We start from the raw sequence: 15,178 nt of genomic DNA, 5'->3' as shown, positions 1-15,178 counted from the left end.
ATATCACTTTTCAGTGATATCTTTACAAATTCGTATTGCAACTTTGATCGTTTTGACCTACAAGTACCCAGATAAATATTCTATATTTTTCTAAACACTGTGTGGTGTATTTTTGTGGTGTTATACTATGGTGTTGTATGATTTATTGCACAAATGCTTTACACATTGCCTTCTAAGTTAAGCCTGACTGCTCGTGCCAAGCTACCGGAGGGTGAGCACAGGCTGATTTTGGATTGTGTGTGACTTACCCTGACTAGAGTGAGGGTTCTTGCTTGGACAGAGGGCAACCTAACTGCCAACCAAAAACCCCATTTCTAACAATCACTTAGCATACATGAAAAGCATTTGTCATAAACTTCTAGATTCCAGACCAAGGTACCAAGTCACAAGGCTAATTCTGAGTACCTGAAGTGGACGACTTCACATACTCCTCCGAAACGCCTTTGCTAAATTGCTCTTCATGTATCCAATATTGTGGATACATTTGTTTTGAAGTGTTACAGTCCTGGTGACCCCCCCCCCACCCCCTTGCTGCCTCATTTCTAATCTTAGAACTAGTCAATCTCTCAAATATTCCTTCATGATTGTCTACGTTTGGCTATGTTTGATCAGTTTCGTCCATTGTTCTGTTGGTTTTTAAAAAAACATAAGGTCATTGCCACAAAGTTTTTTGGGAACCCCGAATGCTGAAGTTGCTGAATACCAACTCTGCCTATTTCATGCCTCTCTCTTCTACCATCCTACACCTCCAGCCTGTTGTTCTCACTTGCGCAGGTTCTTATTCATCCCTTTTTATTGTTGTCACTATTTTCCTATCTTCTTGTTCTTTCTCCCTTCTCTGCCTTTCTCTCTCTTGCTCTTGGTCAAAGTCTGATGAAAAATAAGTTCAGGTCCAGAGAAATGGCTGCCAGCACCCACCTTCTGCAACCAACAACCAACACAAAGTAAGCACTGGCTCCCTCCATCCTTTCTCCAACTGATGTATCACAGACAGACATAAGTTATTTTTTCTAGGTGAGGTTTTTCTTGTTCATAATCTTTCCCGTCCCACCCTCAGCATGGTTGGCTGCTTCATGTATCTTGGCACAAGCCGCATCTCACATTCCTAAAGCAGCGCGCACACAGAACATACGCCGCCTGCAAGTGCCCACTTGAAGGCAGAAGGATGCTTTCCGTTTAGCACACTGAAAGCTAAATTGTACATAGTTTGAGTAGGACAACACCCCTAATGAATCAATTTCTCTATTAAATAATTTAACACCCGAGTTCAAAGCATGTCACTGTCATGCTAAAGCGTGTTTTTTTCCTAAAAAAATGAGCTGATTCAAGCCTAAAACTTGACCTTACTTTCCTGTTTCTTTTACTTGACGGAGACAATCCCTCTTTTGTTCACTTCAGCTGCCAAACAGAGCATGAAACACTGCAGCGAAATACTCCACCCTATCGACGAGAAACTGTCTCTTTGCCCAGTATTGAAAAAAACAGCATGTAGGTAAAACGATAAACGAACTGAAAGGCAGATTTGTTTCAAAGGGACAACGCTACACGTGATATCACTGTATTTGTATCTGCTTTATTCCCCCTATAAGCGACTCATCTTAGTTTCGTATTACAGCTCGAGAGCCCCTTCCAGAGGGCTATACCAGTCGTTAAAGGCCCTGTACACAAGTAATAGACATGAACCAGAGGCGAGTGTCCATAACAAAAGAGAGGTTGTGAAGCAGACGGGCTGCATTGCTAAAACAGCAGCCCACCCGCTGAGTGTGTAATGTTCTAAATTAAACAGGGTGAATGAGCAGGGGCGTAGCTCGGTCAGTGAAATTGAGGGATGGGATCTTACAATTTTCCTACAATCACGCTGGCAGATCATGTTTAATATTTAAATTATATGAGAAGCAGGACATGAGTGGGCTTAAGGATCGGTGGAAAGGGAGGAAAGTGTGGATTGTTAGTTGTATCTTAAAACAATGTTTTGTACAATAACCAGCGTTTTTAAGACCTTGAAAACAGAGACAAGTGTGTGTGTGCGTGTGTGTGTGTGTGTGTGCGTGCGTGTGTGTGTGTGTGTGTGTGTGCGTGTCTGCATGTAGAAATCTCAGGTAAAATCCGACAGACACCTCGCCATACCCGAGTAAAAGCACCTGTACCCAACTATTAACTAGATAATACCTTTTTTAAGGTGGGGTGTGACACCCCAAACAACCCCCTTCAAGCTAAGTCCCTGTGAATGAGAAAGACAAACATTGGAAAGTAGGGACAGAAGGTCTTTGCCTGCTGTCATTAGTCCTCTGCCACCACCAATGCCTTCATTTCAGTGCCCAACATTTTAGTGTTCTAATATAAATTAGACGATCTTCAAAAATTGCACAAAACTGAGACTTTAAACACAGGAATTATAAATGACTTCTGGATTTAGAGCTACATTTTAAAAACATTACTTAAATCTCTAGTCATCTTTCAGCTAATACAAACAGAATTCTAGCAGTTTCCTCTTTCATACTAATTTAATGCATTATTTATAATATTGGTCCACAGTGATCACTATGCTATATATTACCTCAATTTCATATGGCGCACACTGTGAGCCCAGTCATATAAGATCTGCTCTCTTGGCATATCGGTATATTGCTCACAGTAAATTACTCATGAGCGAAGCAGTACAAATGATAACAAAGTGAGAGTCATTGCATTGTAAAGAGACGATGTAAACCACTCCAGAGGCTGAAGGCTTCAAAAACGTATAGCATTTCTCAGCACACACCTACATCTAATAACCAATGGAAGCAAAGTGGATGGTTCTGTGTGTATGTAGAAACACAAGCCAGCAGAATGAGGAGGCATTTGTATATAAGGCTATTGATCTTACATAGTATTGTAGCTTGAGACAGGACAGGTAGTCATTGCAACTGAGAGGGGGTGAAACTTATTTAAACAATATGGGGCTTGCCAGAGGTCAAGATGGCCACCAGACGTCTGACCTACTGCTCATAGACTTGATCTGTTTCTCTTCCAGGAACACTGGGATGCAGCAGAGACATGAGGGTGGAACAGGTGATGTGGGGACCTTGATGGCGCGAAGCTCAGTGTGTCACTCCCATGGATACCACAATGCAGCATTCTGTTACCACTGGCCTCATTGATGGTGAGCATATGCACAGTCAGGTCAGAATAGAATGTGCAGTCTGAAAAGCCACTCATCAGCCCAGGAGGGATGGGAAAACCTAAGAAACACGAGCAGTGGAGGAGTGACTGGAGGGAAGCAGGAGGTGCATTAAGGATGGTGCCCCAGGATTTTGTCAGAGCAGGTGGAGTTCATAAAGCTGTATAGGAGGGGAATGGTCCTGATCAGCAGTGGAAATTGCTAGGAGAGTGAGTGAAGAAGCCCTACACTGTGAATTTCGGCCAATTTACAATCAGTGGCCCTGGGACCACACCTATTTGGAATCAGTCTGGGCTTGCCCTGTCAGCTCACCCCAGGGGTGTCATAAACCTGTAGCATTGTCACCTTGCTGGCTGGCTGCCGGTGTGCTGGGGAACATTGATCCTCCTCATTCTATAGGCATCAAAAATAGAGTTCAGCAAAAAGGCCAAGAAAACCCAGCAAAAAGGCAACTCTGCAACAAGCGTGAAAAGTGAAGCCATCTGTGTCATGACTGGTGAAAGTAAGACAATTGACTAGAGGTGTATTTGACTTTCCTACTTTCCAAATGGCTGGCTTATTTGAAGGTGTGAATGGACACATTGCATGCCAGTCCCTGCTTTCTATGATCTGCTTCATGGAAGTGAGAGAGTGAATTAAGATTCCCTCTTGAAATTCAGCTCCCTAGCCAAAAGATGACTTGCTGAGGACACCATCTGTCAAAAAGCATCTTGTGATTTCTATTTTTAAACTGAGAAGTTCTGCAGAGATACATTTTAATCAACTTTTTTGAGAAAGACTCAGTTGCTGGCCTTGTTCTATTTTTCCTGTTTTCTCCCAGTCTCAAGCTACCTTTTCTTCCAAAGTCTGGGTCGTTCTTTGACAAGTGCTGAAAGTAAGGAACCTGAGAATCCCATAGGAGCGACTAGTGAGTTGGGCCCATTTGTTTCAGCCCATTCTTTGGAACATAGCCAAGTGAGAGGTTCCTTATTAGCTCTTGCCTACAGACATATTTGAACCGCTTGTTGAAGGCCTATTATTTACAATACAAATACTCAGATTTAGATTTGGGTCAGCCCATTGCTTTTCAGTCCTTAGTTTGATTCTCAATGTCATTTCCTTGCTTCTTATTCAATGGCCTTTCTTGTCTTCCTGTGTTTGCCCCACCTCTGGATTACTGCTTCTTTGCCATCCTTTTGATTGGATGACTTGTATCCGTCTGCGGCTCACATTAGGTAACTACTTTTTCCTGTTTCTTTCAGCACTCTACAAAAGTGCATGTGTATTCTTGCTCTGTACCCCAAATTTGTCTCCCCCTCACATCCCTGCACTAACCAATACTCTTCATGATGCCCTTCCTCTTCTCTCCCACCCTTTTTTCCTCCTCCATTGATTGTGGCATCTTTTTTTCATTGTTTTATTTTACTGTTTTGGAGGGCCCTGCAGCTCCAATTTATACTGGACCACTTTCTGTTACGACTCTGTCGTCCCATCTCTAGGGGGCACTGTAAGGGGACTGTCGGTAGCCTGGGAATCACCTTGAACACCTATCTAGAGTCCCTTGCTGACTCCTGTTTGTTTCTCTTTTTGCCATGGTATGCTTTTCTAGTATTACAAATGCCTCCTGGGACTGCAAATCCCATAATGCACATCCTGGTAGTCAGAAATGCCTGGATTCTGTTTTACATTGTTTTCTATGGGAGAAGTCCAGTTTCTCCTTTTCACCGGATCCTCTCCTCCAGGACTTGCGAGTGTCTGAAACTACACACACCTGAGACCTCTCCTGTGCAGCCCAGTCATGTGTTTCCACCTGGGGTTTTCTGCAGCTTAGAACTGCTTATAAGCAGCCATTTCCTCAAGATCCTTGTCGTGCATTGGAGTTCGATTCTTTTGTGTTACAGACACTTTATCAGATGGTGTTCCAGTCTTGTTCCTGTTCCGTTCCAGCTTGAACCTGTTTCCTGTTTCTCTACTCTGCTCCTGATTGTTCCAGCCAGAGTCTGCTCCCTATCTCTTAGCCTTGTATCTGTTTGTTTCTTCCAGAGCCTGCTCCCCGTTTCTCTGTCCTATCCTGCCTTGTTTCAGCCTGAACCTGCTCTCTGTTTCCCAGTCCTGTTTACTGCTTATTCCTACTCCCTGTATTCCAGCCCTGTCCTTGCTTGTTCCAGCCAGAGCCTGACCTCTGTTTCCCAGTCCTGTTTTCTGCTTACTCCTACTCCCTGTATTCCAGCCCTGTCCTTTCTTGTTCCAGACAGAGCCTGCTTTCTGTTTCCCATTCCTGTTTCTGTTTGTTCCAGCCAGAGCTTGTGCTCTGTTTTCCAGTCCCTTTCCTGCCTTTGCTTCAGTCTGAGCCTGTTCCCAGTTCCTGCCCCTGCCTCCTAGTTTGTTCCTTCTGTTTCCGTTTCCTCTCGGTATTTGTGTCTGGTAAGTGTTCTATCAGTCTTCAACAGTGTATAAGGCCCGTATTTATACTTTTTGACGCTAAACTGCGCTAACGCAGTTTAGCGTCAAAAAGTTTAGCGCCGGCTAACGCCATTCTGAAGCGCCATGCGGGCGCCGTATTTATTGAATGGCGTTAGCCGGCGCTAGCAGACCGGCGCTGCCTGGTGTGCGTGGAAAAAAACCACGTACACCAGGCAGCGCCGGCGTTGGGGAAAATGGCGTTAGGGCGTCTTAAAAATGGTGCAAGTCAGGTTGACGCAAAAAAATCGCCTCCACCCGATTTGCGCCATTTTTAACGACGCCCAGACGCCATTTACATTACTCCTGTCTTAGTAAAGACAGGAGTCATGCCCCCTTGCCCACTGGCCATGCCCAGGGGACTTATGTCCCCTGGGCATGGTCATTGGGCATTGAGGCATGTATGGGGGCACAAATCAGGCCCCCCTATGCCAAAAAAAAAAAAAAAAAAAAAAAAAATTATACTTACCTGAACTTACCTGAATGTCCCTGGGATGGGTCCCTCCATCCTTGGGTGTCCTCCTGGGGTGGGCAAGGGTGGCAGCGGGGTCCCTGGGGGCATGGGAGGGCAGCTGTGGGCTCATTTTGAGCCCACAGGTCCCTTAACGCCTGCCCTGACCCAGGCGTTAAAAAGAGGCGCAAATGCGGGGTTTTTTGCCCCGCCCACTCCCGGGCGTGATTTTTGCCCGGGAGTATAAATACGACGCATTTGTGTCGCAGTCATTTTTTTGGACGGGAACGCCTACCTTGCATCTCATTAACGCAAGGAAGGCGTTCACGCAAAAAAATGACGCTCTTTCCTCATACTTTGGCGCTAGACGCGTCTAACGCCAAAGTATAAATATGGCGTTAGTTTTGCGCCGAATTTGCGTCGAAAAAAACGACGCAAATTCGGCGCAAACGGAGTATAAATATGCCCCTAAGTGTTTTCCTTTTGTTCTGGGATTGGCTCCTGGGTTCCAGGAGGCAATTCCAGCCCCCATCCTTTGTCTAGTGTTATACGTTGTCTTTAGTGCCTAACAGTGACAGTGTGCTATTGCTGTTTTTCCAGGAATTGCCACTATGTTTCCAGCTGGACCCATAAGAGCTTGTCTTGGGTATGTAAGTACTATCCTTGGTTGTGCTCTAAGGGTCCAGAGACAGAATCACTTCTGCTGCCTCCTTTCTATGGGGCTGGCGGGGTGACTATCAGTAAGAGCAAACAGCACAGAGGCATTGCCATTCCCTGTTGCTGTGGGAGGTTCTGCGCCCAGCCCTGTGTACAATCCCAGTGCGTTTGTCCATTAGTAATACATTTCCTGTTTGTTCACACAAGGGTTGCTCTGCTTTTACTTTCCTATTTCCTGTGCCTGTCCATAGCTGTCCTTTCCCATGTATGTCTTTAGCTGCTCTTCTGCCCCAGTACACTACCTCTTTGGGATATTCTGTGACCTCAAGGGGTGCCCCATCCAGAGTCCAGCTCAGACCCGCCCGAAACCGTGACACTTTCTTCTTTATCATGTGCTTTTGCACTTGTTTTATCATGTGTTTTTTTTTTTTAATATATTGCATCAGATGGGTGTCTGCCGTCTTGAAATGCTAAAATGACACAGGGATAAGATGTGTGCGAGTGCATGCTTGGTGATGCCTACATGTGCCAATGTCCTCATGCTCCTGCAGGCATTGTGCCTTTTTTCCCAATTTTGTTTGGCATCAGCAACAAGCTTTTTTTCTTTTAGCAATACTGCTAAGCATCTGCAAAAAGCATTGACAACGCTGAAAAGTAGGCTCACCTCTGAAAGACAAGCTCTGTGGGCTGTGCCAATGTCTGACTGTCTTTGCTAGGTCATGCACACTGATGATGATGAAATTCAGGTTAAGCAGTAGCCCGTTCTTGGTAGATTCTTGCACACTATTGCTTCTTCGCTAGGTTTTGAGATAAGATGTCTTTAGTGCGCTCCGCTGTCAGAAAGGCAAGGATATGCATAGCCAAATCAGCATTTTATCATTTACCCATGAGGGTCAAGGCTTCGGACTTTAAAAAAAAAAAAATAACACTGGTATATCTATATATGGGATCTCATTCTGTAGTGTATTTTATTTCTACAAGTGTGTCCCCCTGCTAGCTGACCTCAGTCACTACACAAGATAGAGGTACCATATTACACTACCTACCACCCACAATCGCTGAACATCGTTGTAGGATAAAATCACTACCCAAGAGCTTACATGGTCTCTTCTCTCTGAAGATAAGACTCCCACTGTCTCTCCTTTGTGCAGGTAATGGTGCCTTACCTTAACAGGAGGGATAAGGGGCTAAACCAATTAGCAATTTTTCAGTCTAGCTAACACAGCTGTACACAAGACATATTGTTTATAAATCAGAGGGCTTACAACCCTCCCTCAGCATACCAATAGTTATTTTTACTGTCACTCTCTTTTGCAATCTTTTGAATGTTTAGCTCCCATAGTTTTCCCTTTCTTTCTTGTGTTATCTCCTTCCTGGAACGTGGACAAAGTGCATGTGTTATTCCTCATCTTTGGTCTTCCTCATCTTTTGCAACACACTATTTTTTTATTTTATAAGTGTTTGAGTATTATTTCTGGGCATGCAAAGTGCTTTTCTACCTTTAACTAAGACATACGTTTTTTTATTCATGCTGCTTTCAACCTATCTGCCATCTCAATTGACACTTACTTACACCCACAACTGTACTTCCCTGTCCCACTCTATGCTTCTGCACTCTATGCCATGCCACTCCATTCTACACCACTCTACAGCACTCCACTCTAAACCATACTACTTTAAGCAACTCCACTCAACACCACTCCTCTCTATGCAACTCTATGCCACTCACTCAATACCACTCTTTGGAACTTTATGCCACTCCTTTCTATGCCACTGAAATCATGCCACGCAACTGTACTCTATTCTACATCACACTACTCTATGCCACTCCACTCTATGCCACTTTACTCCACGGCATGCCTTGCCACTCCACGCCACTGTATTCTATGCCACTCCACTCTACCCCACTCTATCCCACTTTAACCGACGCTATTACACTCTATGCCACTCTACTCTACACCACTCTATTGTATGCCACTCCATGCCACTCTACTCCACACAACACTCTCTGGCACTCTACGACACTCCATGCCAGTCTGCGCTGCTTTACTCAATGCCACTCCACTCTTCGCCACTCCACTCTACACCACTCCACTCTACACTATGCCACTCAACTCTACTCAACACTACACTAATCTACACTACTCCACTCTACTTTACACCACTCTATGCCACGCCACTCTACAATTATGCCAGGTCACTGTACTCCTTGCTACTCTATACCACGCTACTGTACTCCACTTCACTCCACACAATGCCACTCTATACCATTCTACATGACTCTACTCTGCACCACTGTTCCCTGTACCACTCTGCTCTACACTACTCCACTCCACTGTCTACACCACTCCATTCAATGCCTCTCTACTCTATTTTATGCCACCCCACTCACGCCACACCACTATATGCCACTCTACTCTACGCCACTCTGTCATTCTACTCCACGCCACTCTATGCCACTTCACTCTATACCAATCTAATCTACACCACTCTACTCTATGGCACTCAATGCTACTCCACACGACTCCGGTCTAGTCCAGTCCATGGCACTCTACTCTATGCCACTGGCTAAAAGACATTGGCAAAGCCAGCAGCTCTCAAAAAGACGAGACCTAGTGGCTTTGCTAATACTGTTTCCAAAGTCTAATGATGATCAGTGACAAAAATTGGACTGTTTCGCAAAGAAATACACTACTAATACCCAAAAATTGTGTTATTATGCTAATGTCAAAACCATCTACAATAGACAGGCATAAATGTACTTTAGGTAAGATGAAGCTTCTTCTCTGACAAGTCACTTACCAGAATCATTCTGGAAGCAGCTGGAGGTGCACAAAAGAATTTACATAAAGCACGACCATGGTTGTTGGTAAATACTCAGTATACTGAATTTCTGCTCTGGTTGCATCTTGAGTTATTGAGTTTCACATCAATTCTCACATCTAAATAAGTGCCCAAGTGGATACCGTTGCATAGTATTCCAAGGCAAAGTTACCTAAGGTAGGTATGTGAACTTATCACATTACTGTTTAATATATTGCTGTATGATTTCTGTACATTTTGTCAAAAAAATGACTCCTTCCCACCGCAGGTGGGAACCGAATTGATAAACATACAGCTTTCTCATTATGATGTCATTAACACCACTTAGACTCCAGAGACTAAATGGGCACTTAAGACTGGAAGGTGAAAAATTACACAATTTGAGAGTGTAGGCCAAAAAGAGCAAAATGATTGCATGTTGTTGTTGACTAAAGTGTATTTTGGGGTAAACTACTGTTATTAGTAAAAGAGTTCAAATAACGAGGTCTAGCTTTGGCAACAGATCTATCATGGTCTGGGTCACTTGCATTGAAGGACAATGTAAATCATATTAGTCACTCATTTGTTATGATGACATCGTCAAATATTTAGGGCCTGATTCCAACCTTGGCGGAGGGGATTACTCCGTCCCAAATGTGATGGATATCCCATCCGCTGTGTTACAAGTTCCATAGGATATAATGGAACTTGTAATATGGTGGGCAGGATGTCCGTCACATTTGGGACCGAGTAATCCCTTCCGCCAAGGTCGTAATCAGACCCTTACTGTGTTGGCATTGGAACTACAAGTATCTGCTCATGGAATGTAAAAGTGCTAACATTTTAATGTACACTTATCCGATATGGGGTCTTCATGAACGTATATAAAAATCAAGGTGACTCAGATGCTGATTCTGATGCATGTGTATCTTTCTCTTGTGTCACCACTGTGACTGCACCACATTGTGTGTGGAAGGGAAAGAAATATCTGATCCTTCTAGCTGCCTAGTTGTCCTCACTGATTAGCGCAAGACACACATAGAAATTGCTGTTGGGTGTATCTTTGGTGTATTTATCCCCTGCAACAATGCCAACACAGAGGCACTGGCACACACCCCTTCCCTGATTCCAGGACTCTGATTCCAGGACTCCATGTTGTCTCCTTTCTAAGGGAGTTCTTTAGCCATATCAGCCACAGAACCTAAATCTTGTGGCTGAGTGCTGTTGCTCAGGCTGCATTTAGTCACCCAAGAGGCTGGCCGTGTCCCACCTCCTTCCCAATTAAAGGGTTTAATGCATAATGGACATCCCTAAAGTCTACTAGGATGAAAAGTTAGGCGGAGCTCCTTCTTAAAGATGGTCATTTCCTTCTTTGTTTACATAAACGTATCTTCTTACAATTGAGCACCAATTTAGGTTCAGAGTATCTTATCGGAGAAATTGGGCAGCCCATTGTCTGAAGAAAGGTACCAGGTATTCAAAAAAGTTTTCATATCCACCCTTTCAAAAGGTGGATTTGAAAGAGTCTAGGATTCAAATCCACTGACAAACATCTACTTGTGGCTTTTTGATCTGTTCCCCTTCAGTGCCCCCCACCTCTCATAAACCCACACCTCTTACCAGGCACATTTCAACACCTTTAAAATATTTGCATTTGCCAATATACCCTTTTCCTATTTTGTGCAAACACTCTTTTCAATTAAACACTCACTTCAATTAGTCTGACTGTGGGTACATACACAGATAAATCATAAGCTGAATACCATAGTCATTTGATAGTGTCTGCCTGCACTACAACTGATAAGAGTTTACCAGCCCAAACTTTTTACAAAACTGCATAGACATCTGCATTTGACGTCTCTTCAATGTCCTTCGCTTTTCCTTCACATATTTTAAAGTTTGCTCAACATGTTTTGCAAACATAGCTCTTCCTCTGAAAAATTCCCCTTCAGTCAGATTTCTTTAAGCACTTCGGTACTGCAGATTCTTAGAAAGGAGAACTTGCAGTCAGTTTACATTAAGACAGTGCTTTCTCCCTTTAAGTAAGAAGAAATTAATACTTCTTAATAGACAAAGTACATAAAGTTATTAATTGGTAAAACAAGATGCTGAGTAGGACAAATTGAGAGAAATTCTGGTTACATATGAATACTCTAAGCATATCTGTGAAAGATTGTTAACTCCTGGGCCCATTACTAAAAAAAATGTGGATGTGTTGCACACGTCTACATAAAGTACACCATTCCCACTACATAAGTATATCACTCTTTCTAGTGAAAAATCCATGTGATAGTTCATGCAGTTATCGCATTAATGTGCTGCTGGTTTCAACTAACCTCTTTCTGTAAAATATCTACAGACAGATGTGCACTTGAATAGAAGTTAATTCATAAGTCTGCCTTGAAATGTTTTATGTTTTGCCACAAATTATTCAAAGATACCAATCTGTATAAGTCATCTTTGGTCATGAATCCGAACGTGATTTGAGCCTGAATAGTCCTTGCCACATTTTACAGAAACTGATAAAGATTGGGCTTTCCATAGATTAGCCTCAATGGTGTATAATACTGTTACTACATTGTATAATATATTTATACAATTATTAAATATGCAGGTTGCTCTTAATCAGAAAAGAGAGTTTAGTAGATTATCCCTGCTGATCCATGTTTCTTGACCATTATGTGTTCAAATTGGTGGTATTTGAACATCTGGTACCATAAAGTCATGTAATAAACAGTGATACTTCTTTGAGCCAGAGAAGTCTCTACAGGGAGCACTGACCCAAAAGAATTGCATCTGCCAGCAGAGAAATAATGCATGATGCCAGTATTGGGTGTTTTTAGATTTGACGTTGGAAGTTTGTTATATCCTGAACCCATAAAATGAATTTACAGAATTTAATTTGTGCATGTCGCCAGCCACAGCTAAACCATACTCCTGCTCTTTTGTACCCACTTGTCTGTCTTGTTAAAACAGGCTCCATAATTTTGCCTGATAAATGTGGGAAATATCTGCCTAGAAGTGGAATTGTCAGTAAAGCCTTGGATTCGACTCTTTAGTAAGTCGGAGGGTTAATCTTAAAAAATGCTTAATACATTCCTGAATGAAAATGAAATTAATCATTGTATCAGAAAGAGACCACGTCATAGATTGTCATGATCTGCTTTCTAACGTTGTCCTAAGAAATTGCGAAATCTGAGAGTTTAATATAAATCTGTATTAGCCACAAACACTTGCTTAGCAGTGATAACTGCTTGCCCTCTTTTCTAGTGTCCTTATATGATGAGGAAAGGAAGGAAGTGTGGCTTATGCTGTGTCACCCCCCCATATAGATGGCCATGTATGGCGCACACACAGTGTGTGTGTTTGAGGGAATGGTTGGGCATTATCATTGCATGTCCTATCAGTCTATTTTTAGTGGCCATTGCTCTCAGTAGTAGAGGCATGGCAGATGAGGAGAGTCACTAATGGCGAGTTGCATCCTGTAATGTAGAGCTTGCTAGTAAGGTATTCAAGAATACTATTTGCATCTCCCTCCCCACCCCACATCATCAGTGAGGGAATTCGGGTAAAACAATTATCAATTGTTTGGATGTACAGTATGAGCATAGCCTATCACAAAAATACAGAAAACATGGATATATAAACATTTTGATACCATTTATGCCCATTAAGAGAAGATGCAAAATTCTGCCACATCTTCAGCGGGTAGAAGTTTAATTAAGTGGTGCCTCTGAGTGTCTGTCTCTAAAGAACTGCTCCTTTCCAACTAGATTGATTCCCAAACATGTCTATTGTACAGTGAAATTGAAACCCCAAAGCCAGAAGATTAAATTCTGCAATCTGTTAGTCGAGTTTGTAGTTTATGGCCTGCAGTTAATTCAGATGCTTGAGCCTTCCAAAAAATTGAGGCTGCTTGGTCTGAAGAAAAAACGCTATCCTCAGTCGCTTTCAGCAGCCCAGAAAGGGGACACATACTGGGTCATGCTGCATAGTTAGCATTTTTTTAGACATCCCCAGTATGGGCATGTTAGTTACTCCTCTGTGTACCAGAGAACCTCTCTCACAGAGGCTTTCTTGTGTGAGTCAAAGGTTACAAATCCATATAAGTTGAAGACTGCCATCTTCCCATCTGTGCTGTTAGAGTAAAACACCATAAATGATCTAGTTATCTAAGAGACTTTAATTGCATTACAGTTTCATGTGTGTGCCCCTGAAAGTTCAAGTTCAGGCAGCTGAATAAATACATAAAATGATCACAGCTTTGTACAGGGCAATCGCTTTTTTGTGGAAGAACGCAACTTCTGCTCAATCAAAACCTGTGCTGTTAGCTCCCAACATGTGGATGGAGTCACAGACCCTCTTGTAGTGATTCTCATATAATTGTCAGGCGACAGCTGTCCTGTAAAGCAAGACCATGAAAAGTGTTCTCGTACAGTCTTTCTGTTTTAGGTAAAGCATAGGTTCAAAAATAAAGATTAACAAATTAACCAAAATTGGAATTCGGGATCGCATCTTCGGGTGGTGGAAGTAAGCTATTATTGGTCTACAAAGAAAATACTGTTGAAACATTTTGGGCATCACTTATTTTTGAAGTAGTTTTAGTTCGTATTTTAACTAAAAGTGGGAAGTATGTTTTTTTTTTTTATTTGTAAAAACTAAATATAGGTATACCACCTTTAGATTCGTTTAGGCCTCAAAACCTACTGTTTCCCATGGCTAATTAAATTGCCTGCATAAGTAAATATAAAGTTCAAAAATAAATATAGAGCCTTCCTTAAAGTTATTATGAGAGGGATCCCCAAGTTTAAGTATTATGTGTAAGTTTTACTAAGTGCTTGTGTCCCACTCTCAAATGTATCCTGTGTTGCGCTGAAGTGATCAAAGATCATTTACACGCATAATTGCTTTTCTGAGTCAGAGGCCATGAATTTACACATGAATTTACACTTGTTATACTAGTATTACAAACTTTTTCGTGTGATGAAACCTGCGCACAGGGACAGACCGGAGGTGTACCTCTATTGGCACTTATGCCAAAGTAGTAAATGCCCACAAAGTCACAAGTTAGTTTGTAATTGTGGGCTTTCTGCAGACACATTCCTACCCCGAGAATGGTCAGAGATTTACTCCTGAATTGATGGGCTTGGTTGGGTGGTTATTTTCGAGTGTATGTGGGAAGTAACCAGTATCACATGAAAAAAGTAATGTAATTCATTATCATAGTTCTGTGTGCATAAATGTATTAAGGCATAGGTTTTGAAGCAGGGTTATGAAATGCGTTGATAATTCCAAGAAGTTTGGCAGAGAGTGTTGGATGCCTCTGAGAGTACATTTCTGCATCATATTAATAGGGTACCTGATGACATAAATAAAAACAAAACGGGCCATTCAGTGTATGAGACCATTCTAATTTTATCACACGCAATAACACGAATGTGCAACTGTAATTTCCAAATACGAAAATAGTAAGTCATAGATATTTAATTTGTATAAAGAAGAGCAACAATGAAAAGCATTTAAGGGGTCAAGGATAGGTTTCCGACTGACTGAAATACATATTTCCATGCCTGCTGACAGCAGGAAAAAAGCTGTAGTTCAGTCTGCTTGGTAAATAGGTTGATTAAGGCTAGAGCCAAGAGCCCCTTTGCGGGTAGTAGGCGCTTTAG

At 42.4% G+C, this 15,178-nt stretch overlaps 1 protein-coding gene across 1 annotated transcript in view; it reads right to left on the bottom strand.

The window, feature by feature from the left end:
* The window catches only part of LOC138260237 (serpin B10-like), a 328,540-nt gene extending 327,558 nt beyond the window's left edge, over positions 1 to 982 (bottom strand). The window contains exon 1 of the mRNA XM_069208540.1: positions 919 to 982. Within this exon, the coding sequence (XP_069064641.1) occupies positions 919 to 965 (47 nt within the window). The 5' untranslated portion in view covers positions 966 to 982. The remainder of the gene's footprint in view (positions 1 to 918) is intronic.
* Between the last annotated feature and the right edge of the window lie 14,196 nt (positions 983 to 15,178).

The sequence above is a fragment of the Pleurodeles waltl genome, chromosome 2_1 (assembly GCF_031143425.1).
Source record: "Pleurodeles waltl isolate 20211129_DDA chromosome 2_1, aPleWal1.hap1.20221129, whole genome shotgun sequence".
Classification (NCBI taxonomy): domain Eukaryota; kingdom Metazoa; phylum Chordata; class Amphibia; order Caudata; family Salamandridae; genus Pleurodeles; species Pleurodeles waltl.
This window is presented reverse-complemented; position numbering and strand designations above follow the sequence as displayed.